The sequence below is a fragment of the Mustela erminea genome, chromosome 4 (genome assembly GCF_009829155.1).
Source record: "Mustela erminea isolate mMusErm1 chromosome 4, mMusErm1.Pri, whole genome shotgun sequence".
NCBI lineage: Eukaryota > Metazoa > Chordata > Mammalia > Carnivora > Mustelidae > Mustela > Mustela erminea.
Window position 1 is genome coordinate 129,859,265 of NC_045617.1, and position 26,880 is coordinate 129,886,144.

Genomic DNA, 26,880 nt, shown 5'->3' on the forward strand with positions numbered 1-26,880 from the left:
AAATAAACCCTTCAAGTTCATGGCATTGCCGTAATGTAAACAACACACCTTGCGTTTGGAGTGAGTGGTACTAGATAAGCATTTCACCTTGGCTTGCTTGCTCTCTGTATTGTTGAGGCAACTCTTACTAAGGGTGAGGGTTATTTTATATGAAATTGAGGGTTCTTTCTGAATATTAACAGTCCATTCTGGCATGTTTCAAACATACCTGCGCATCTAATAAGCCTTGTAGGGACAAGAGACGATCTTCTCTCTCTCCTCTGTAACCTGCACATAGTAGGGCAAATGTTCAAATCAGGGCAAACAAGGATTACTCAGAGGCAGAAACCAGGGCTTTAAAGAGCCTGGAATATAATTCTAAGTGAAACAGTATGAGAGACAGCGTGACTCCGGAGTGCTTCAGTGCGGTAAGTGACTGAGGAATGTGGGAAGCATGAGAAACGTAAGACGGGGACCCTCATGGAGGCCTCCACAGCCCCTCCCCAGTGCCTTGCCCCCGGTGGGCACTCAGCCAGTAGTACTGGTTACTTATCAGCAAGTAGCATTCACCTGTGAAGTCTTTATATTTTCTAAATCCATTTCGTTTTGTTTTCCTAATTGCAGCGGGTGCTCATGATCGGATCGGTTGGGCCTTTGGCCTAGGACTGGAAAGACTGGCCATGATCCTCTATGACATCCCTGACATCCGCCTCTTCTGGAGTGAGGATGAGCGTTTCCTGAAGCAGTTCCGTGTGTCAGATATCAACCAGCATGTGAAATTCCAGGTAAAGTGACTTGAAGAATATAATAATAACAACAACAACAGTTTTTAAGAACTGAAGTGGTCATATGTTTGAAAAGGAACTTGTGGAATTTAAAAGTCATGTGTATTTGAAAAGAAGTTTTTTTAATAAGATTTTTTATTTGAGAGAGAAAGCATGAGCAAGAGAGCGGGAGAGAACATGACCAGGGCAGAGGGATTGAGAGACAGGGAGAAGCAGACTTCCCTCTGAGCAGGGAGCCTGATATGGGACTCAATCCCAGGACCCTGGGATCATGACCCGAGCTGAAGGGAGACATTTAACTGACTGAACCACCCAGGCATTCCTTGGAAAGAAGTTTTAAATAGAGGTCTATAAAGACACAGGAGTTCATAAACCACCAGAAATAACATGCAGAAAAATAAGAGATTTATCAAGCTTTTAGTCTGAGCAGAGAACTAACTTTGGGCTTTGTTAATTACCATTATATTGTTATGAAATGGCCATCTCTGATAATACATTTCAAGTTTAGTTTTTCTGATACTAACGTAGACACATTGGCTTTCTTATGATTAGTATTTGCAGTGTGTTTTCCTTATTCATTTTCTTCTTTTTTTTTTTTTTTTTTTTAAGATTTTATTTATTTATTTGACAGGCAGAGATCACAAGTACACAGAGAGGCAGGCAGAGAGAGAGGAAGGGAAGCAGGCTCTGCGCTGAGCAGACAGCACAATGCAGGGCTCGATCCCAGGACCCTGGGATCATGACCTGAGCTGAAGGCAGAGGCTTTAACCCACTGAGCCACCCAGGCACCTCCCTTTATTTCATTTTCACTCTAGGTCCTTATATTATGTGTGCTTCTTGTAAACTGCCCAGACTTGGGTCTTTATTTAAGCTCAGATTTAACTGGAGTGTTGACTACCTCTTACAGTTACTGTAATTACATGGGAGATTCTTGGGCCTAATTCTGTCATTTTTTTATTTCTTCCCCATTTCCCCCTTCTCGTCTTTTTTTCTTCATATGGAAACTGAGGTTTTTTTTTTGCTATGTTTGTTTTTTTATTCCATTTTATTATTCCTGTTACTGCTCAGTGTCACCATTTTGTATTTTTTAAGAGATTTATTTATTATCTTAGAGAATGAGAGAGTGAGCACGAGTTCCCTGGACCCTGGATCATGACCTGAGCCGAAATTAAGAATCTGTCACTCAACCGACTGAGCCACCTAGGTGCCTCTCCATTTTGTATTGTTTAGTAGCTATTCTAGATTACAGCATGCATAATTAATCCATCACCCCTTACCATGGTGTCTGTTACACGTTACACAACTTCATGATACATTTAACATCCTTCAGTAGTGTAGTTTTCTTTACTCCTCTTGAACTTAATATTACTACTGTTATTTTATTTCTCCATGTATTATAACCCCACCGTATATCACTCTCTTGCCTCAGATGGCCAGTTGTCTATTTAAAGAGACTTGAAGCCATGTTGTTTTATATCTCCTTTGATATTTACCCCACTGGTCATCATTCCTTTCTGCCGATCTTGGTTTTTCTCTGTGATCATTTCCTTCGGTCTGGAGAACTTCCTTTAATATTTTGCTGTAATGCAGCATGAATGTTCGCAGTTTGCTTGCCTGAAAATGCCTTTGTTTCACCCTTAACTTTTAAGGGTATTTTCTACGAATACAGATATCTAGGTTGCCAGTTTGTGTGTGCACATGTGTGTACGTGTAGACACGTGTGGATGTGTGTGTGCATGTACGGACGTGTAGGTGTGTATGTGATGTGTATGCGTATGTGTGTGTTTGTGTGAGTGAATGTGTGGATTCCGTTCAGCTCTTGAAACATGTCATTTCATTGCCTTTGTCTTTGTACTACGGTTTTCAGTGGTTTGTATGATTTTCTAGTTTCCAGCTTGGGGTTTCACTGGGTTGGATTAATGTCCTTCAACCACCCTCACCTACCATCTCTTCCAACAATTCTACTCTGTCCTTCCTTTTCTTTTCAGGCAGCAACGGCACGTATATCAGACCATTTGAAATTATGCCATACTACTCTGATTCTCACATTTTTTTTTTAGCTCAATGCTTTATTTTGGATAGTTTTTATTCTCTTATCTTTGGGTTTACTAACCTTTTCTGTTTTGTTCATTTAACCATTAAGTCAATGAATTCATATTGTACTTAACAGTTCTACAATTTCTATCTGCTTCCTTTTTAGAGTTTTCATCAGTCTGGTGAATTCATCATCTTTTCACCCATTTTGTATATTTTCCCTTAAATTCTTTAACATCTTCGTAATAGTTGTTTTTAAGTACTGTCTGCCGATTCTGATCATTTTGTTATCTGTTGTTCTCCTTTTATTCTTTTTTCTTCTTTGTTATGGTCATATTTTTCCTGCTTTTCCACTGACCTCCCTTTTATATTGTGTATAAAAGAACAAAGCAGCCGAATCAGGTAGTATCTGTCCTCACAAAGCCTTGTCCTTTCCCCTGTCAGGTAGCTAAGGTGACTAGATGAGATCTCTTTGTTCTAATCGGGGGTCAAACTGGATTCTGGATTTCACCTGTGATTTCCCGTTGATGCTAAGATCTGGCTTCGCAGCAGAGTTTGGGATATGTGCATGTGAGATTCCGTCTCTCTCCTTGCCACCCACTTGCCAGCATCTTCACCCAGCAGGGCTTGTTTGCCAGGTGAAGGTATGATGAAGGGACACTGGCTGGCCATGGGGGCTCGCTGTGGGGGCTCGCCGTTCCTCCACCTCCCAGTCCGCCGTACTAGTCAGTCTCCTTGTAGCAGCCAAGTTTCTTCACCAAGACCAGGCTAGCTCTTCTGGCTACTCATGCCTGGGACAGGGTGTGTGTGGTGGTGGGGCGGGGGGGGGGGGGGGGGGGTTGAAAGCACCTATCAGTACCTGTCTGCCCCAGAAAGGCTCATCTCCCTCTGGAATTCCGCTCAATTAGACTTGTATCCAGATCTCCTCAATGTCTTGCACAACAAGATTACTAAATTTATTGTGTCTCATCATTACCGTGGGACCAATGGTTTTCTGTGACATTTTGCATCCTAACCAAAAGTGGAAAAATCTCTTACAGCTTATTCACATTTTTAGTTTCACCTTTGGTGGCCTTTAAAAAAAAAAAAAAGTCCTCCCCCTTTTTTTTAAGTAAGCTGTTTATTTTTGTTCTAGCACCAGGTCCTTCTAGATTAATTTAGAATAAAACTCCATCTAAATGATCAAATGTAAAAACCCGACTAAGGATGTAAGTTTTCCTCATTCACCTTTTCATTTCTTCAGTCATTTATTTATTTGGCAAACATTGATGGAACACAAACCAGCATTGTACAGAGCAGGGCACTCAGTGCTGGTAGGACACTCACAGATGACTAACACAGTTGGTGCCAAGTCAGTGGCTTAATTCCAGTCTTAAGTGCACTATAACTGTCATCTCTTGGGAGACACAAAGATACCCAGGGAGAGACATGTCATTTTTTGTCATTTCTTCTGCCTTCCAATTTCAAAATCAGTGCACACATACTTGCACTATAAAGTAATTTAAATTTCTGTGTTTGTGTAATAAACTTAAGAACTTCTGATGGGGCAGTTAGGATTTGATTGCTGAAAAAATACCTGTCCATAAAATACATTGTAAAGGATAGATCACAGAGAGCAGTTTCCTAATTATTCTCCTGTAATTAGTATTTATTGGTTAGATCTGCGTTAGTTCCCTACTGTTGGCATAGCAAGTTACCACAAACCTAGAGGCTTACAACAACATCCATTCTTATTTCATAGTTCCAGAAGTCAGCACTGTAAAATCAGTCTGACTGGGCTAAAGCGAAGGTGTAAGTGGGCCTGATTCCTTCCAGTGACTCAAGGGGAGAATCCGTTTCCATGCCTGGGAGAGCTTGTAGGGCTGTTCTCATTCTCGGATCATGGCTTCCCCTCATGCTGTCATTCCCCCTCTCCTTCCCTCTGTGGTCATGTCTCCTTCTCTGAAGTTTTGTCTTCTTCTTACAAGAGAAGGACTCTTGTGATTACATGAACCCACCGAAATGATTCAAGATGATCTCCACATCCTGAGATCCTTTCTTAATCACATGTGAAAAAATTCTTTCTGAGTGGAAGGGAACCTGTTCATGGCTTCCAGGCTTTAGGACGTGGACATCTTTGGGGGGCCATTATTCAGCTTAACACATAGACCTTTACCTATTCCATTTTAATCATGGCAGGTATAAGAGAGCAGATTTTGTGGTTAAATATAAGTAATGTAGACAGTTCTAGAGTGTTAGCATTTTTACCTCTTCATATGGAGTGGTCATATATATATATATCCATGACCACTATATATATATATATATATATATATAGAGAGAGAGAGAGAGAGAGAGAGGGAGAGACTCATTTTGTCACTTAATGCTGTTGGCCTGTCTTACGAAGACTACTTAACATGATCATACTACTATGCGAGACCCCTCTCCAGAGTGGAAGGGAGGACACATGAGGGGAAAGGTTGTTTGCCCCTGTGAGTTTGTGGCTTCTCTGGCTGGGGAACTCTGGGAATGTTTGGGAATTGTATTGTGTGGGGCTGGCAGGAGGCAGACATTTCTTTTCTTTCTCTCCTCTCAAACCATCCAAGATTATGTTTAGGCTCTCAGGTCTTCTAGCATCTTCCTCTGCACAGTCTCCGCGGTCTTCTAAATCCATCCGTCCATCTTGCTGGGCCGCCTCTCTTCCAGGGGCTAGCAGCGGTCTGATCTGTCTCATCCCATGGCCCCATCTATGCCACCTTTGCCCGAATACCTTCAAACCATCGTGTGCGTCTAGTAGGTAGGAAATTCACGTTATGGTATGACTTTAATTTTTGGTGTCTTTTTTACATGGTTTGAGTTCAGCGCTTTTTTGCCCGACCTTGATTGGAGCCTAAAATACACAGATGAACAGGCTGGTGGTTTCATCACCCAAGTGTCTTATTCTGCACTGGAGACCTTTGTCCTGCACTCTGGCTCCCCTGACTAGGCTTACATTCTGGCTTTCGGGCCCTTGTTGCGTGTACACCTGCCAGCTCCCCTAGGTGACATTCACGGTTTCCATGCACTGAGTTGAGTCTTCAACAATCCAAGTTTTGTTCGTCTTTGAAGTGTTCTTTAAACAGTTCCCAATCGTGACTTCAATAGTTAGTCCTATGCAGAAGAATTCTTGTTACTGAAAATCATTCATTAATCACCATGGCACATTTTATTTACAGATTTTACTTAAACACTGTGAATTCCACGTGTGTCCATAGTTGCTCATGAAGTCAGTCTCTGTTTGATGAAATAATGCAGCAGGGTTGGTTGTTCTCTTTTCTCCCAGATAAGGAGTTTTATTGGCTCTCTTCTGTGGGGACAGGCTGTATTTGTCCCTAATCCTGAATATTACCCCAAACACTAGTCACCGTAACAGGGGTAGGTGAGCATGGAGGGGCGGTGGCCTACGGGCCTCCCGGACCACACCCTGTGTAAGAGCATCATAGTAACAGTTGCACTTAGTGGCTAACACTCATTCAGGCCTCAGTCTGTTCAGTATTCTGAGTACTCACTCAGTGTTCCATATTCCAAAGACCTTATGTGCCTTGATGTAGTCCTCTTAATAACCCTCTGAGTTTAGGTATGGTTATTCTTTGCACTTTAGAGTCGGGGAAATGGTTGAGAGACAAAGCACAAGCAAGGGGGGTGAGCAGCAGGCCGAGGGAGAAGCAGGCTGCTCTCTGAGCAAGGAGCCTGATGTGGGACTCGATCCCAAGACCCTGGAATCAGGATTTAAGTTATTCTAACAGTTCCAAAAATTGGTGTACAGCTTCTAGAAAAATAAGGCATTGAGTGAAATTATCTGGTTTATTAACTTACTGATAGCAAGCTGCTTGTGTTAATACTTCTCAAACTTCAGCGTGGAAATGAGTCAACTGAGGGTCTTGTTAAAATGCAGATTCTGATTTAGTGTGGCTGACCCTGCATTTCTATGAAATTCCCAGACGATGCGTACGCTCTGGGTCCACAGACCATACTCTGAAGCTATGGAAGGATGTGGACAAACTCATCTTACTTGTCAGAGCCTCAGCAACCTCACCTGTAAAAGGAGACGATGAAGTGAGATAGTCTGACCAGGTGATTAAACTCACTGCTTTCTCCGGTGCAGTACAGATTTTGGTTTAGTATAACTGACGTGGAAAACAGAGGCAGAAGAAAAATTATCACATTTCCTTACTACTTGCAGCCTCCTGACAAGTCCTCAAAGCAGGCAGAGCCACCTTCCCTAGGAACTCAGCTGCCTTAGTGTTACTGCTTTATTAAGGGCAAAAGGCAATCTTAGCCCAACCCCAGGCTCCTGTAAATCTAAATTCACATAAAAAAATTCCTTTGGAAACTTCCTTTATCTCTGCCTCCCAAGATGCATATTGACAATCATCCCCAGCAGATAACCCCCTGGTAGATATCTGAAGGGTCTCAAATGACCTTTGCCAAACAATAGCTCATCCCCCTCAGGATCCTGGAAACTTTATTTCTAAAATACCTGAGAGGCTTACCTATGCCCATGGATCCTGTCCCTGTGCTTTCATAAAACCACCTTTTTTGCATTACAGACGTCACAAAAATTCTTTTTTGGCCATTGGCTTCGAACCCTAACATCTTTCCTACTATTACAATAAGTAGATCCATGAGTTATCATTCCTTTGAGCTAATCTTGAAACTCTTCTTTCTTCTTGCCCTGTGAATTTCAGTTGCAATGCTGTAACACTTTTGTACTTACGACCTGCCGAAGGGCTTCCTTTCTGCTTCCTTTCCTTCTCTTTCTCTTCCTTCCCTTCCATCCTTCCTCCCTCCTTCCTTCCTTTCTTCCTTTCTCTGTCTCTGCCCCTCTCTCATTCATTCATTTGTTCTTCCGTTCATTCATTCATTCCTTCTTTTGTATTTGTCCATGTGAGCGGACTGTGTGAATAAACTCATACAGTTTAAATGCATATTTAAACATTATGCGTAAGGCAGAGATTTGTTTATGTGCTTTGTTTATGAAAAGAAAACAGTAGTACTTAATTTAGGGAAATAACCAGGACTAGAGATACAGAGGATGAGGCTGGATGTGCACAGGGTGTGGTGCAGGCCTCAACAGGACAGTGACTGTCAAAGGCATCTCCAAGGTCAATCGTGGGTAGACTGCTGCGGGAAAGTGTGTCAGAGTTTGGCCTTGCTCTCCCTATAGTATGAAGCATCAGCTGGGATGCTAGGGTGTATGAAGACTGGCAGTTTCTAGAGGCCAGGGCCTGCCATTTTCCCTTATTGATGTCTTCCAGCAATCCTAGTTCAGTGGTCCATGTATTGTATGTTAATTTGTTTAATACCTTATAATACTCACCAGTTGTTGAGTGCTGTGTGCAGGCCGCTGGGCTAAATACTTTGCCAGTCTTATAACCTTCATTCATTACAATCTGATGGTGTAGGTACTATCAACTAATTTTGTTGGTGATGCAACTGAGGCAGGGAACCCCAAGTAACTCAGCCACAGGGACTGTAGTGGTAAGTGACACAGCTAGGATTTGGTCTGCTGCTGACTGCAAAGAGCTCCTGACGATAAACTCGTGAACTGTTGTCCCTCGACCAAAACACTGTTATCCAATCTGGAAGATGAAGTTGACAGTTCCTGACATCACATTGTTTCCAATCTAGAAGAAGAGATGGCTTCATCAAGAGATAATTATAAAATAATATAAAGCAAATAACAGAGCTATATATGTACATGTAGAATTTTGCTGACACCGACCAATGCATGTGGAGGTCAAAATTATCTTCTTCTTCCTTTTTTTTTAAAAATGTTTTTTTACTAGTTTAATTCTCAAAATCCCTCCATGTCTCTCCAGAATTGTATTAGGACTTGAGACTGTGATTACTTGCTAATCTCCGTGGCTTGGAATTGCTCCTAGATCTGGTTCTGCTGTCATTATCATAAATGTTGTCTGATAGAGACTTAATGCAGATTATGCAGAGTTTCTTCATCCTATTCCCAAATAAATCCAGCTGTGAGAATCCCATCAGCTTCATGGTGTTGCAGTGTTATGAATGGATCTCTGATTTTTTTCACTATTTCCATATGCATTTTTTCCCAACTCACATGTACACAGAAAACATGTATCTCTCTTTTTCTAAAACTGATGTTCACCCCAAGAGACTACAGGTAGACCTCATTTTAGTGTGCTTCGTTTTATTTTATTTCATAGATAACTGCACTTTTTATAAGATGAAGGTCTCTAGCAGCCCTGTGTCCAGTAAATCTGTTGGCTCCATTTTTCTAGTATAATTTGCTTGCTTTGTGTTTTTGTGTCACATTTTGGTACCTCTTACAATTCCACAAACTTTTTCATTATTACTGTATTTCTGAGGTGATCTCTGACCAGTGATCTTCGATGTTACTAGTACAGTTTTTTGGGGCACCACAAACCATGCTAAGTCACTGAACTTCGTTCGTGACTTTTCATTTTACATAAAAAATGTAGTGTGTCTCCTGTGTGCTCTAGCAACCAGCCAGTCCTCCATTTCTCTCCCTCTCCTCCAGTTCCCTTATGCTCTGAGACACAACAGTATTGAAATCAGACCAATTACCAACCCTACAGTGGCCTCCAGGTTTCCAAGTGAAAGGAAAACTTGCACATCTCTCACTCTCAATCAAGGGTTAGAAATGATTAAACTCAGTGAGGAAGGCATGTCGAATGGCAGCACAGGCTGAAAAGTAGGCCCTTTGCCTCGAATAGTTAGCTGAGTTGTGAGTGCAAAGAAATGTTCTCGAAGGAAATTAAGTGCCCCTCCAGTGAACACATGAATGGTAGTAAGAAAGCAAAACAGTCTGATTGCTGATAGGGAGAAAGTTTGAGTAATCCAAATGAAAGACAACCCGCTGTAACATTTCCTTAAGCCAAAGCCTAATCTAAGGCATGACTCTAACTCTCTTCAATTCTGGGAAGGCTGAGAGAGGTGAGGAAGCTGCAGAAGGAAAATCTGAAGCTAGCAGAGGTTGGTTTATGAGGTTTAAGGCAGGAAGCCATCTCTGTGACATCAGAGCTCAAGGTGAAATAGCAAGGGCTGATTGAGAAGCTGCAGCAAACCATCCAGAAGATCTCGCTAAGGTCACTAACGAAGGTGGCAGCACTAAACAGCATATGTTTAGTGTAGAACAAACAGCCTTCTATTGGAAAAAGATGCCATACAGGACTTTCATAGCTAGAGAGGAGAAGTCAATGCCTGACCTCAAAGCACAGGCCGACTCTCTTGTCCGTGGCTAATGTAGCTGGTGACTTGAAGTTGAAGCCAATGGTCACTTACTATTCCAGAAATCTGAGAGCCTTTAAGAGTTATGCTAAATCTACTCTGCTTATGCTCTATAAATGGAACAACAAAGCCTGGATGACAGCATGTCTGTTTGTATCATGGTTTACTGAATATTTTAAGCTCTGTCTTGAGACGTACTGCTCAGAAAGATCCTTTTCAAAATATGACTGCTCATTGACAATTCACCTGGTCACCCGAAGGGTGATAGATATGAACAACAAGATGTATGTACTCAGAGATATGTACAATGAGATGAATGTTGTCTTCATGCCTGCTAACATAACATCCATTCTGTACCTCATGGGTCAAGGAGTGATTTTAACTTTCACGTCTTAGTATTTAAGAAATACATTTCATAAGGTTGTAGCTGCCATTGATGGTGATTGCTCTGATGGATCTGGGCAAACTGGGCCAGTATGGAAAACATTGTGGAAAGGATTCACCATCCTGAATGCCATTAAGAACATATAAGATTTGTGGAAAATTGTCAAAAAGTCAACATGAACAGGAGTTTGGAAGAAGTTCATTCCCACCCTCATGGATGACTTTGAGAGCTGAGGACTCGACTCCAGTGGAGGAAAGAACTGCAGATGTGGTGGAAACAGCAAGAGAACTAGAATTAGAAGTGGAGCCTGAAGATGTGTCATCTCCTAGTAGACTCGAATGGATGAGGAATTGCTTCTCGTGGATAAGCAAAGATAGTGGTTTCCTGAGATGGCACCTACTCCCCGGGAAGATGCTGTGAAGACCATTGAGATGACAACAGAGGATTTAGACTGTGACATAACTTAGTTGATCAAGCAGCAACTTGAGAGGGTGTGAGGGGGTAAAAGGGGGTGAGAGGGTGGACTCCAATTTGAAAGAAGTTCCACTGTGGGTAAAATTCTATCAAATAGCATCACGTGCTACAGAGAAATCATTTGTGAAAAGAAGAGTCAATCAGTGTGGCAAACTTCACTGATGTCTTATTTTAAGAAATTGCCACAGCCACTCCAGCCTTCAGCAACCACCACCTTGTTGTTGATCGGTAGTCATTGACATGAAGGCAAGACCCTCCACCAGCAAAAAGACTACAGTTTGCTGAAAGCTCAGATGATGATTAGCAATAAAGGCATATACATATAGCAATAAGGTATATACATTGATTTTTTAAAAAGATTTTACTTATTTATTTGACAGACAGAGATCACAAGTAGGCAGAGAGGCAGGCAGAGGGGTGGGGGGAAGGAGGCTCCCCACTAAGCAGAGAGCCTGATGCAGGGCTCGATCCCAGGACCCTGGGATCATGACCTGAGCCGAAGGCAGAGGCTTAACTCTTTGAGCCACCCAGGCGCCCCTATACATTGTTTTTTTTTTTAAGACATAATGCTATTGCACATTTAATAGACCTCAGTATAGTATAAACATGACTTTTATATGCACTGGGGAACCAAAAAATTAATTTGACTTGCTGTATTGATATTTGCTTTATTAGGAACCTGTAATAGAAAGAGGTAGAGGAAGATGTGGGGAAGATGACCATCTATAGAACCTTTGGTATGTGCTCTGTAATCATTGTTGACTGCAAAATGAGGAGAGATGCAATGAATTAAAGAATGGACAAGTTTGTTTTAGGAAGCATCATAGTGCTTATATGCAAAGCGTTAGAACCTATCACAAAGTAAGTGTCTCATCCAGATTAACTAGTATTCATATTTTTACCATCACCACCACCATAACTACTACAAAACATAACTCTTCTGAGCACAGAAGCTATAGTCCTCATAATTGCTGGCCCTTCCTGCCCGTAATCTCCATCTTTAGCTTGCTTTGCCTGCATTGGTGGTATGCAACCCCACTCTTAACGATACTAGGACATTTCGTTGACCTGCAATCTGTGGAGTCCTCTGGAGAGGACGGTATTGGAAATCTGTATTGGAACCTCTATCCTCAGAAGCCTGTGGATTTATGACTGTTTTTTGGTTTTGTTAAGGCAGGATATCTCGTGATACATCTATATATTTCAAAAACTGCTACCACAGATTTCCTTTTTGTTTAAGGCGCTTTAAAAAAAAAAATTAAGAATAAGATCTTCAGTGTCTTCTTCCACAGCTCTCTTGTAGTGTAGATTAGAAGGTTGTTTATTATATGACCTTTATATGTACACACATTCAATATCCATATTACGTTTTCTTGGCTATTAACCTTGGAGATTTACAAGAACTTCCTATTTATAGACAACACATTAAACTTCAAATCTTGGCAACATCCATAAAATCTGACAAATTATGTGCAGTATATTTTAGAAATTATCTATCTGACTAGAGGTTTTGGTGTTTTTTAAAAAAGATCTTATGTATTTATTTTAGAGAGAGAGCGAGGGAGAGGGCATGCGCAGGGGTGGGGGGTTGTGGAGGAGCAGATGGAAAGGGAAAGAGAGAATCCCAAGCAGACTGCACTGAGCCTGGAGCCCAGTGTGAGGCCCGATCCCATGACCCTGAGATCATGACCTGAGCTGAAACCATGGGTCGGACCCTGAACCAACTGAGCCACCCAGGCACCCTGAGGAGGTTTTGGTATTTTTGCTTCTGGAAGCAGAGGGATCCATTTATACTATACAGAATCATCTAAACTGGATGCTAAAAGTTAAAATTTTTGAAGTTTTAGAAAAGATTTCATAATGCTTATGGCTTTCAAACTATCACATTGCACACCTTAAAATCATATACAATTTTGATTTGTCAGTTATACCTTCATAAAGCTGGAGAGAAGAAGTTAGAGTTTCAAAATGAAATCATCAGGATAGAGACCAGAAACAAGTACCATTTTGAAGGACTCGTCATAGGAAGAAAGAAAATGAGGGGTCAGTTAAACAAGAATGTCAGTAGGTTTTCTCCCCAGGTATGAATATGGGAAGTTATTGTTACAGGATATCAGTAGGGGATGCTTTTGTCTTCAACCAAGAAAAAGCCAATGCAAAATAGTTTAAATAAGAAGAACAATAGCAAGCATCCCTCAGTGATGCCAGGGCTCTAGAACCTTGAACGCTTTTCCCCCTCAGGTTGAAAGATGGCGGCAGGAGCACTGAGCATCGCCTCATACAAGATCCAGAAGCAGAAAACAGACACCTTTGTTTCCTTTTTTTTAAGTGTGAGGGAAAGTTTTCCAGAAGTCCTCAACAGTTTATTTACCTCTTTTCAAGGTAGTTGGAATGGTCTATGAAGGTAGCTTGCTGTTTTCTGATATTTATACTGAGCTCATGTCAGTAAGGCTTATTTTCTGCATTATTTCACTACCAGCAATGCTGGGTGCTTACAATTAGGCCCGAGACAATGCTGTCTCTTATTACGATAGCCATTTTATGAATGAACTGTCACTTACGGAATGGGATGATGAGGCTGCTAGAAAAGCTATTCCAGCCTAAAACCTACCTTCTGCTGGCGAATGCTTGAAATCATCCCTTAGAGTTTGACCCTTCATCAAATGTGAAATATTCCTTTTGCCTAGAACATGCTGTGGCTACTCTCCTAGGGTAACTGGTTGGGGTTCACGGGCATATGTACCTATGGAACAATTTTTCTTTATCTCAAATTGAGTATAGAAATCAGGGTCACCATGACCTGTCCAACTATATTAACTGTCTGGGCCAAAGGGGAAGAGGGCTGAAATACTAACCTCAAAGCCATTCAACCTAGGAGCAAGATCCTGGGAGTTGTCAAAGACATAGTAAGTGTTGATTGGAGCCAATTCAAATGGAAAATTAAAGGTTTATATTAATGTTCTGGGGTCCAAGTTGAAGCCACATAATTCACCTTACTAAATTCTTTAGAAAGGTAAGTGTGGTTGTTGCTGTCTTTGATTTATCTCATCCTGGGCTATAGGAAAAACAAATCTCTTCCCTGTTCCAATTAGAGGCAGGCTCTGCTCCTTCACTCAAAGGGTAAGAGGAGCATTTGGGGTCATCTGAAATGTTAGGACTTAAAGTCAGCCTGTGTTTAGATAGAGAAATGAGAATTACTTTGTGATCACATTATTTTACAGCTTTTCACACTTTGTACCGTTATGTTGGTATTCTGTATCTGTAATCTTGTGATCTTGAAAATGAAGAATGGTTAAAGTAAGCAGTAATTTATATAGTGGATGGCTTAATTATTCTTTCTATCACTTGGCCTAGTAATGAATCAAATGTTTTCTTTCAATATGAGAGAAGAATTTATTTTCTGAAGGGCCTCCCTGTGAGCTTTGTAAATGACAATTATGGACCGTAATTCACTACCGAAGATAGTGAATAAGAAATACATGACCCCTGGAGAGTCCGTTTGGCAGATTGTGAACTCCAGGTTAACTGCTCTCTGAGAGCCAGATAGCTCTTTTATATTTATTTTTATTTGTTTCTAAAATGATAAATATTCTAAACATATAAGCATATATTTCTTGATTAGATTTGCTGATAACATAGGACTATGTGCCTTCTTCCCAGCTAAACTGTTACCTCTCGCAAATATGCTACAATTTTGTCACAGATTCTTCTAGACAGTGAAAGCACCAGAAGTGCATTTGACACACCTAACCCTTCCTGATGACATTCTCTTCCTCTTCCTGCTGTCCTCCCCAGACATGGCCCCTGACTTCAGTTTGATATTGGCCATTCTCATGTTATTTTAGATATTCAAAAACAGTTCGTAGGATTGCTTCAAAATGCATATTAAGTGACCAGGATAGTTAAAAAAATAGAAATTCAGGCAGATTTTATGAGGAAATTGAGTGGATTTTAAAATGTATGTAGAAATACAGAGGGCCAGGAATGGCCAGGTAACTAAAGTGGGAGGATTCGCTTAATCTGATGTCATGTCATTTTTTTTTTCTTTTTTTTTTTTTAAAGATTTATTTATTTATTTGACAGACAGAGATCACCAGTAGGCAGAGAGGCAGGCAGAGAGAGAGAGGAGGAAGCAGGCTCCCTGCTGAGCAGAGAGCCCGATGTGGGGCTTGATCCCCGGACTCTGCGATCATGACCTGAGCCGAAGGCAGAGGCTTTAACCCACTGAGCCACCCAGGCGCCCCTGTCATGTCATTTTTAAAAGCTACCATGTGAAATTGGAGGGCAGAGGAACCGTGAGAGACTAGGGACTCTGGGAAACAAACGGGGTTTTAGAATGGAGGAGGGGAGGTTGGTGAGCCTGGTGGTGGGTATTAAGGAGGGCAGGGATTGCATGGAGCACTGGGTGTTATACACAATGAATCTTGGAACACTACATCAAAAACTAATGATGTACTATATGGTGACTAACATAACATAATAAAAAATTAAATTAAATAAAAAAAAATAAAAGCTAGCATGTGGTATTCAGGCAGCGTGGACAGAGCAGCTGGCAGGATGCCCTGAGGAACCCAGAAACACATCTCTGTACTATGCTAGACCTGTGACCAGTCCTGCACTGTGAGACAGACAGAAGGAGCCTTTTGTGCAAGTCGAACAGGGACAATTGAGTGTCCATAGGGAAAAAATGGAGCTTGACCCCAGGTTCCTAATTACTCAAAAATGAATTCCAGGGGATTTGTAAATCTAAAATTGCTTTTTGCAATTTGTTAGCTACTGACTTTGAAAGAGGCATTTTACCAGGAGTGATTCTTTGATTCTTACTGAAGTAAATTGAATTGGGGAGATTGAGCTAAATGAACTATGGTAATGTAAAACTAAAACCTAATTTGATGTCTGATCTTAAAAGTTTGAAAATGCATATTTATTTAAAGTACTCACTCTAGGGGTACCTGGGTGGCTCAGTGGGTTAAGCCTCTGCCTTCGGCTCAAGTTATGGTCTCAGGGTCCTGGGATCAAGCCCCACATCAGGCTCTCTGCTCAGCCTCAGCAGGGAGCTTGCTTCCCCCTCTCTCTCTGCCTGCTGCTCTGCCTACTTGTAATTTCTCTCTCTCTGTCAAATAAATAAATAAAATCTTTTTTAAAAAATTAAAAAATAAAGTCGTCACTCTAAGTTTTTTTGTAAAGCATTTTATCGAATAAGAGATGTTTCCCCATTTTTAGTTTGCTAAGAGCTTTTATCATAAATGACTAAAAATTTGTCAATAAATTTGATATTTATGTATTTGATATTTAGGTATTTTATATATAAAATATATATTTGGTCCATATATTTAGAAGCAATCTCATAATTTTTTGGCTTCATGCTGTTAATATAGTGACATAAAATGATTACTTTTTGCATGTTAAAGCCTTCTATTCTTGAAATAAATATGGTTGGAATATATGGCTTTTTTATATATTTCTGGATTTGATTTGCAAATATTTGTCCAGGATTTTTAAATTTGTGTTCAAGGATGAAATAGATCTGCAGTTTTCTGTTTCTTATAGTCTTGATTTTAAAATTATGCTATCCTCATAAAACTAATTCGGAAGGGTTTTTTTCTGTTCTCTGAGACAATATTTTGAAGATCAACATTCTTTCTTAAAGTGTCTGATCGAATTTACCAGTGAAGTCATCAGGGCCTGGAGTTTTCTTTGTGAGAAGTTTTTAACCACAGGTTAAATTTCTTAACACTTATTAGGTTATTCAAATTTTGTTTACTTTTAGGTCAGTTTCGAGAAATAGCATTTTTTCTAGGAATTTGTTTCATCTAACTTTCAAATAATGTATTGTCATAAAGTTGTTTGTAATTTTTTCTTATTATCCTGACTTAAGAAAATATTTTTAATTGGCGTGGCTGGGTGGGGCTCAGTCGGTTGAATGCTTCTGCCTTAGGCCCAGGTCCTGGGATTGAGCTCCACAGGGAGTCTGCTGCTCCCTCTTCCTCTCCTGCTCGCTACCCTCCCCCACTCATGCTCCCAAGTGCTCTCACTCTCTCAAATAAATAAAATCTTTAAGAAAAACTATTTTTAATTAATTAATAGTTATGCAAATTTACTAACATTTTGTCAAATTCAGTACTCATCTTTTTTTTTCCATAATGAGATTTTCTTAGGTTTTTCTTTTCTTTTTCTTTTTCTTTATTTATTTTTTAAATTTTATTTTATTTTTTCAGTGTCCTTTGAATGTTTTTTTTCTCTGAGGGGTCATAAGTGGTGAACTCTTTTGGTCTCTGTATATCTGAAAATGTCTTCCTGTCGCCCTCATTCTTGAATGCTAAGGTAGTGGGCCATAAAAGGGCAGTCATTCTCCTGTAGCACTCTGAAGCTGGTACTTCTGGCCTTTCTAAGTCTGATTTAATCAAATTCTTTTCTTTATAGGTAATATTGCCTTCACTCTTGGGTGATGTTTAAGGCATTCACTTTATGTTTGATGTCCTCCAATTCTACTAGGTTGTGTGTTAGTGTGGATTTATCTTTATTTATCCCACTTAGAACTTGAAGGATACTTTGATTCAACTCTAGAAAAATCTGCGTTATGATCTCTCTGAGTAGTGGTTCTCCTCCATACGCTTTTTACCTTGTGGAGTTTCATGTTGTTGTATGTTGGAACTTCTTAGTTACCAGCTGTGTATCTTAACTATTCTTTGATAGTTTTTATTTCTTTGTCCTTCTGTGCGCGTGAATCTCTCAGTAATTTCTACCAATTCAATAGTTTTCTCTGAGTTTTTTTTATAACTTCTATTTCCAAGATCTCTACTTACGTTTCTTCTCCAGCTTCTTGTTTTATTTCTGCCTGGTTTAATTTTCTAATTTCTTGCTTTTTCAAATGGTTGTTACTTTGTTTAGCAATTTGATTACCTTCATTATGCACATTTTGAAGGCTTTAGCTATCCTATAATATTAATTTTACCTTAAGTGAGTTCATGCTCTGGTTGTTGATTTAGTTGGTGGGGTTTATTTTTCAGTATTTCAAAGATCTGGCTTTGCAAATTCATTTTATATATATGCCTGTTCATTTTTTTCTTCATTTTTTAAAAATCACATACACTCACCCCTCCTTGTCTACTGGCCTTGTATGGTCTAGACTTGGTCCCAGTGTGTCCCACTTGATAACTGGTCTTATAATGGCATTTTAGAGTACCCACCTCTTGGTTATAATATAGTCACCAAGTTAGTGAGAGCTTTGGTTCAAAGACTGTATCTGCTTCTTTCTTTATTTGCCTAGGCCCACAGTTTCCTTTTGAGGAGGTAAATCAAAGCATGAACTCAGAACGGTTCTGAGTTCTGATGGGAAGTTGAAATGAGACCATGGGACAATAATGTATTGAACATTTAGGGTTTTTTTAATTAAATTAATTTTTTTATTAGAGTATTGTTGACATACAGTGTTACTTTAATTTCAGTGTACAGAATAGTGATCCAGGATCTCTATATACAATGCCCTGCTTACCACCAGTGCAGCCACCATCTGTCACCATACAATACCATTGACTGTATTCCCTATGCTGTGTCTTTAATTTTGTGACTTACTCATTCCATAACTGGAAGCCTGTATCTCCCACTCCTCTTATTTTACTCATTCCTCTTTCCCCTGCCCCTCTGGCAACCATCCATTTGTTCTCTGTATTTATGGGTCTGATTCTGCTTTTTGTCTGTTTATTCACTTTGTTTTTGAGATTCCACGTATAAGGTAAATCATACAGTATTTGTCTTTCTCTATCTGATTTATTTTGTTTAACATAATACCCTGGGTCCATCCACGTTGTTACAAATGGCGAGATCCCATCATTCTTTACAGCTATGTAAAATTCGTGTGTGTGTGTGTGTGCGTGTGTGTGTGTGTGTGTGTGTAGAGAGAGAGAGAGAAAGAGAGGTGACATATATATGTATCACATCTTCCTTATCCATTTTCATCTGTCGCTTCCATATCTTGGCTCTTGCAGATAATGCTCACTAAACATGGGGGTACCTGTATAACATTTAGGTTTTAGTTGCTTCTCTCCTTGTTATGTGGCATGTGTGTGTGTTTCTCCCAGTCAGCCTTTACCTCTCCCTGACAACAAACCTTTGGCAAGGCCCATTTCCAGAGATGTGCTCAGGCTCTGAGCTATTCATAATTCCATCCTTTCTTCTCCTGAACAGTCAAAGCATGCTTTTCTGCAAGTGATAACCTCCTCTTTAGTTTGTGTGTGCATCTACATGTAGCTGTATAGTATGTGTTATAAGTAACTGTTGTGGGATATATAAAATATCACTGAGTCTCTGCACTGGTGGAGGAAGTCCCATCATGCTCTCCAAGGTCATTCCATAGTCTGTGATGCTACGAAAGGAGAAGTATTTCCTTGTCTCTTCTCCTGCCCACTTCAGATTACATTGCTCCTTCTCACGTTCATTTTCACTTAATTTTACCAGCTTTAAAAAAAAAAAAAAAGTTGGTTATAGAAAGATATTATGGCTGTGCTCTAGGCCCCTATCCCTCAGAAAAGTCTTCCCAGATGGTAGAAATACCTCCAAACTGATTTTGGATTTTAAGATCCAAAAAAGAAAAAAAAAAAAAAAGTAATATGGAATTAGGAAAGGAGAACCAAGCCTTTATCTTTTTTAAAAATCATTTCCTCCAGAAACACTATTTATTGAGGAGCCCCAAGGGCACCCTCTCATTGCGGCCCTCCTTCTTTGCAGCTACCTTCTGCATGGAAGTAGAAATAGCTTCCCCCCCGGGTATTTGGTGTGGCTCCTGTCCCTGCAGTGGCCTCAGTGGCCATCAGTAAACACTGTGGATATTGAAGAATCCCTCCTCTGTTGGCTTCTAATTATTTCTGCTAACAGTGTGGAACGTAAGCCTCTCTCTGTCTCTGCCTTTCTCATTCCTTCTGTCTTTTGTCTGTCTCTGTCCTTCCATCTCTCCATCTCTGTTCCTCTCTGTCTTTTTCTAGGTGATACTTTCTCTTACTCTCTGTCCCTCTTTGAATATGCGGTGCTAATCCAAGTAAGGTTGTCAGCACAGCAAGGAGGAAATTGTCCCAGGCTGCATGAAATCCAAAGGGAATTATTTCTCTGCTATTTATTGAGACTGTAGTTGATGTATATGAAATATGACAGGATTTATCCCAAACATAAGAACCTCCTCAATTATTCTTTCTGAAAACTTTTTGAGCATCCTGTGCACAGGGCTTGGCATGGGGCCTGGCCGGGGGGCTGTGGACAGAGTCTAGTCCCTTGCCCCCGTGCTCATACACTAGTGGAGAGGACAGTAATACGAATACGTGCTTTGATGAAGGTAGGCCTTGGGAGTCCAGATGAACGGGAGGCAGTCCGGCCAGTAATGAGGGGAACGGCACTGAAGACAAAGGCCTGGACGTAACCCTTGGTCACGAGTGCCGTGACCATACATTCCATCATCCGAGTTGAGATTCGGCTCCCTTTGAGAGTTACAGGGCCTCTGTCGGTAACCACACTGCGGGCACACAGGCATAGTGGTATTGGCTGGGGCAAACTGGGTGCTGAAATACTGGGGAAAAACACGCGAGAAGCCCAGTTTCTGGCTTTTGCAGCTAGTTGGGAAATGAGGAAAAAACAGGTTGGGGGAATTGACATGATCGGAAAAAATTTAAGCTTAGGATTTATTGGCATCACCTTTGCATGCACTGCTTTTTGTTGTGGTCGTCTTTGTCATCGTTGTTCTGTTTGTTTTAATTGGTACAGGCAAGTCCCCTGCTCAGGTATGGTTGCTTTGGAGAGTGGAATTTGTGAGGCCGTGCCCAAGGGACCCCTAGAGAATAGAAGTCAGTATAGGGGAGTCAGAGCTGAGGTCTTCTGAACTGAGGCAGGGGACGACAGGTATGCATGTCATTACCAAGTGAGGTGAATTAGGTGAGCTGGCAGCAGGGTTGGTGCTGGGGAGTGGCCGCTCCGAGGACAGAGTGCCAAGACCAACAGGTGTGATACACGTGAAGCTCCCTCCAGGCAAGGGGCCACATTACCAGAAGAGCGGTGGGGATAGAAGAGGGACCGCCAGGGCAGAGGTACAGTTCTTCTATGTGCCTGCTTCACGCTCAGGAACCTTTGCCTAAGGACAGTTACAGAAACACTAACCATCATGGAAGGCCAACATTACATTATCACACACACACACACGAAAAAAATCCCAGTTGTTTTAAGCTTTTGGAGATTGCTTCTGGAATGTTTCTCTGTGGTAAGCAGAAAATATTCTTCTCTTGACCAAAGAAAAAAACTGAAAGAAAAAAAAATAGAATCAAATATCCTAATAAATGCCATCCACATCTGAATATTTGGAATATCTTCCTCATGTGTTTGTTTTGCTGGAAATGGGAGGAAGTAAGAGGAGAGGCTATCGGAAGTTGGCTTGCATTATTTCTTTAAAGCTTCAGTGGTCCTGAGTATTATGGTATGCCCCCTGAATTCCGGTGGAATGATTAAAACCATAACATCTCCTTTTTTTACTTTTGCGGACTTCAGCTTGCTTCTTTGGTATCATGTTACCATACCTTTGCATATTTTTAAGGTAATCCAGTTGCCCTCTTCCCAGATACTGCAGATTTCTAGTTTTATCGGGTTTTTTTTCCTTCTCACCCAACTTCCCAATTATCACTTTGTTAGCTGCCCACCTGCTGCACAGAAAATTGTATTCTGCCATTTAACCTTTTAAAAGAGAAAAGATAGAGTGGAAGATATACTTTGTTAATTGGCTAATTCAGCTTCAGAGAAGGTGGTCCCTGGGTGTGGAGCCTCGACATGCTTGCTAAAGGGGAGAACCTACTTATTTAATAGATTGCAGAACCAGAACAAGAAAGACCATTGACAGGTCCCTGGAATCCAGGAGAACGTCTGCACTGCCACTTGCATGTGGTCCTTTCCCAATCCAATCCGCAGAGATCAAGCCTCATGAATACACTCTTCTTTCCATCAGTTTCTACCCATTTCTTTATGGAAGGGGCACCTTCATTATTATGCCACTCTGAAATAATTCTCATTTATCGCCACATCCAGTGATTAACTAGATTTCATAGTATAGAATAAACAGATTCACTGGCTGTTTCATTTTCGGATTTCTCATGAAGATGTGGTAACTTTACACCTAAATAGTTACTCATTTATTATACTTACTTTCACATACTGTATCTATTAAAGGCAGATATGCACTCATTAGTATGTAAATTGAACTTGGACACTGAACAAATGAGGTAGAGCCTCAAACATTATTTATTGACTAATTAGTTCTATTGTAATCAGAGGAGAGCCTATAGGATTGCGTGAAACTATGAGTGGGAGGCCTGCATTAATATAAACGTGTCCGTTTCATTTTAGTCTGACTTAATGCATGCCTGTTTTGTGACATGGGAGTATAATACCTTCACTTCAAAATGGTTTAGCTATTAAATAATGATGGATAACATAATGGAAAAGATTGTTGAACCCTATGAAAAAGAAAGTCTCAGAGAAGCATGTAGAAAAGTTAACAAGAGGGCACCGTGAGCCCCTGACCCGAATTCCCCATTTGGCATTTTCAGAGATGACTGGCTCCGGAGCCCTTGGGTAGTAACACCCTTCCTACTCCCCTCACCATCTTCCGGCCACTGGCCCTGGTCACCAAGCCCCTCTGACATCTGGCTGGCGTTTTCTCTCCGCCATCCTGGGAGCAATGCCACAGTCCCTTGGCCTTGTAGGAATTGCCCAAAAAGCATTTCCACCTCAGGGATTTACTTCACAGCCACATCCAGATTATCTAACCGCTGTGCCTTTGCTGCCTAACCCATCGTACCACAGTCCTCTGTCCTTCTGTCCTTCCAACTGCTACATTTCTTTACTATTTTTTTTAAGATTTATTATGAGCGTGTGCATGCACATATGTGCATGTCGGGGGAGGGTAGAGGGAGAGGACCCTCCAGCAGACTCCCCGCTGAGCATGGATTTCTGAAGGGGGCCTCGATCTCAGAATGCTGAGATTATGACCTGAGCTGAAACCAGGAGTCGAATGCTTAACCCACTGTGCCACCCAGGTGCCCCTTGGCTCCTACATGTCTATCTCCTCCCTTTGGCCTCCCCTTTACTCTGCATCCCTTGCCTGGTCTGCCAGTGTGCCCGCATCCCCCAGGCCTCACTCTGGCTCCACCATACCCAGAATGAGCCTGTGGTCAGCTGCTCCTACTCTCCCCCACGCCCCCAACCAGCACTCTCCCATTTCTGCCAGCCTATATAGGCAGCCCCCTTATCCTATGTTAACCCCCAGATTTCCTTGATTCCTCATGTTTTTCCCATGTTGAATGTACCTTATAAAACCCTAGCAGGGCAGAACTGATTGACTCCTCTGTAAAACATTGGGGGTCCTAGATTCATGCCACAGACTTCCCCCACCCCCAGCCTTTAACAAATAATCTCATTTTATCACTGGAAAAAAGCACGGCCATCTCGCATGGGATCCCTCATCTTCCCTCTTCTCCTCTTGTGACTTTTTTTCAATTGTCCTTTATCCATCCTAGATCTGCTTGGTCAGAATCTTTCTAGATGGGATCCAGAAATCTGCTTCTTAACATGCTCCCAGTGATTCTTACAGGCCTTACCCTGTGAGGGTACAAACATCGTCTAATCACCAGACTGGTTCCCGGGACCCTAGGTTCTTCCACTTCCCAGCTATCATCCATGTATCCTGATGTTCCTGTCTTGTTTTAACACTTTAGGTAGTTCCCATTGCTTAGAGAATGGATCTTGAACTCTTTAAGCATGATGTCCAAGCTGTTTGTTCACTAACTGTCCCTCCCTATCCTGTCTCCTGCCCCTGCCTCCCTTATGACCCCTTTTTGACTTTCCAACTTTCATGGCTACATAGGACTTCTGTTCTCTGAAGTCAGTCATTTTTTGTTTCGTTGATTCCACAACTTGTTGAGTCTGTTGTGATCACTCTCTGCATTCAGCCATGGGATTTCTGACCAAGACGTAGTCCCAGCCCTGGGACGGAAGTTACCATCTTACTTTGCTCTATATCTTCTTGGCCCTACCTTCCTCGTTTCTTTTGCTGGAAACAATAGGTAATTTTTATTGAGTGCTGACCGTGGACTAAGCAATGTGCTTTAGCCAGCCCTCCCTTTTTCCCCCTTCCTCACCTATGTACCTCTGTGTGTTTGTGTATCTGTCTCTCTATATGTATGATTTTATTTACGCCCAGCCATGTGGCATAGGTACGGTTATCTCAATATCCCCATATTGCCATGAAGGCATTTGAAGTTCAGAGAGTCTTAGAGCTGATATGAGTGGACTCTGGATCTGACTCTCTGACCTCTGACTCCAGAGCTTGGACTTGCCTTCTCTGGGCTCCGCTGCTCACCCTCCAGGCCATGCTTGGACACGACACCCACTCTGTCATCCCCCTTTCCCCACACCTTACCTCCCCTCCTTTACTTTAGTTTTCCACCAAGCACTTTCTTCATTGGGTAACCATTCAACAACATTTAAGTGCCTTCCCCATACTGGGCTTCATTATAGCACTTCCCACTTTTTCCATAGTTGGTTCTGCCTTTTCTCTGCTCTGAGCTTAGGAGACCCTTAGGTGCCATGGGTCATGTCTCATTCCTTTTGTCTTCAGTACCCGGCCTGGTTCTCTTGGTGAGGCTAGCACAGTCTGTGGGCCAACAGAAGCACTCAGTAATGCTCAGTGAATGATGTAAGGGAAGCAGAGCATTTTCAGTTAAAGTCTGCTTTCCGTAATCTGTGCCTGAAAGTATCTGCCAGCGAAAATCATGGTGACAGTAGGAGAAATGCTACAGTAAAGGCTGACAAACTTTTCCCAGGAACACTTCAACAGCTGCGTTTGTATCTAAGTAGTGCCTCGGCTGATTGCATCTTATTAAAATCATTAGGACAGTATCTTCCAAGAAATAGGTGTAATGTATAGAGCAGTAATATTTGTAACAACAGAAGGCTAAGAACAACCTATACCTCCATTTAGAAGAGACTGTTTGCATAAATTTGGATGGCTTGTAAAAGAAATACAATGTCACCATGAAAAAGAATAAGGTAGCGCTCTGTATAAAAATGAAAAATAATAACTATAGCGTACTCCCACTTGGATTTCAAAAATAATAAAAATATATACCATGTGAGTATTAACAGAAAGCCTTGGAGGAATAAATAAACTCTTAGAAGTGGGTGCCTTTGGGGAGAGGAGGGGACCAAAGTTCTACGTGAAGAAGGAGACATCATTTTTATTAAATACCCTTCTATAAAGTTTGACTTATTTGCTATGTACAAGTATTACATTTTTTGGCTGTTTTATACTTGATGTGATTTTTTTGTAACTTTTTTTTTTTTTAAGATTTTATTTATTTAGTTGACACAGAGAGAGAGAGCACAAGCAGGGGGAGGGTCAGGCAGAGGGAGAATCAGGCTCCTTGCTGAGCAGGGAACCAAATGCGGGGCTTGATCCCAGGACCCTGGGATCATGATCTGAGCCAGAGGCAGACACTTCAGCTGACTGAGCCACCAAGGTTCCCCAATTTTTTGGTGACTTTTAATTGTCATATGATTTGAATTTAAGGAAGAGTTGTAAGAATAGTGCACAAAACACTCAGATGGCATGTATGCATGCCAGTTATATGTGCATATACAGTTGATCCTCATTATTTGTAGTAGTTCTGTTCTGTAAACTTGCCTTGAACACCAAGTACCAACCTGCATCTCTTGGGAGATAGGGGATCAGATTCGTACCAGCCTCTGGGCGCAACACTGTCCACAACCAATCAGTGCCTAACCTTGTTGGAACCTCGTTGTACGTGCATTTCTGCTTAAGACACCTTACTTAATATAGAGTTGATTTCTTAACATTGAGCTCATGACCAACAGCACTGTTCTCACGCCTGAACAAAGCTTAGCTAGCACATATGTTTTTTCTCCATAAGGCACATCACAGCCTTCTTGCACTTAGGAACTAGAAAACATTGTAGCCATGCACTTGGGGGCCATTTTTTTTTTAAAGATTTTATTTATTTATTTGACAGAGAGAGATCACAAGTAGGCAGAGAGGCAGGCAGAGAGAGGAGGAAACAGGCTCCCTGCTGAGCAGAGAGCCCAATGTGGGACTTGATCCCAGGACCCCGAGGTCATGACCTGAGCGGAAGGCAGCGGCTTAACCCACTGAGCCACCCAGGTGCCACTTGGGGGCCGTTTTAAACAGCAAAACCACCAACAAAAAGCACAAAAGTAGCAAAAAAAGTGGCACTAAATAGTCTTGGAAGAGGACCCTTCTTTACAGCACGAGAGCTGAAACAAGACAGCAGTGTCGCTTTGTTCAACCTCAGCTGGGAACGTGCACACTGGGCAACTCTAATATCTCACCACTGTGCTCATGTCTGCAAATTCTTGTGAAAATGCTGCAATTATTGATTTGGGGGTAAATACAGAGCCTGAATAATGAGGATGGAGCACACACACAAACACACACAGTATAATACATATATACATAGTATAATATATATAGTATCTTTATTATATTGTATTTTTTATGAGACAGGAAATGAGGATTGAATAGACTATAAAAATGTGGATACACACCCATTGTATAATACATACAAATACATAGTATAACATATGTTTAATCTTTTTTATGTTGTATCTTTTATGAGACAGAAAATGAGGATTGAATAGACTGTATAAAAATGTGTACACACACACACACACGCACACACACATATATATCTAAATGTGTGTGTGTATATATATATATATCCACCCTCTGGTTTGAGATAAGTGGCCTACACACTCCCTTTTCTTCTAAACTTTCTAAGAAAATTAATTTTCCTCCTGTATTTTCCAAGAAAATAACTTTTTCTTACATAACCACAATACAGTTAATAAAGTCAGAAAATCTCATGTTGATTCAACATCTGACCCACCCCCCATATTCAAATTTTGTCAACCTTCCCA

General features: G+C 41.1%; 1 protein-coding gene across 6 annotated transcripts in view; it reads left to right on the forward strand.

Annotated features, from left to right (window-relative positions):
* The window catches only part of FARS2 (phenylalanyl-tRNA synthetase 2, mitochondrial), a 522,892-nt gene that overhangs the window by 315,946 nt on the left and 180,066 nt on the right, over positions 1 to 26,880 (forward strand). For all 6 annotated transcript variants that reach the window (XM_032341009.1, XM_032341010.1, XM_032341013.1 and 3 more), the window contains one exon: positions 604 to 764. In XM_032341009.1, the coding sequence (XP_032196900.1) occupies positions 604 to 764 (161 nt within the window). The remainder of the gene's footprint in view (positions 1 to 603; positions 765 to 26,880) is intronic.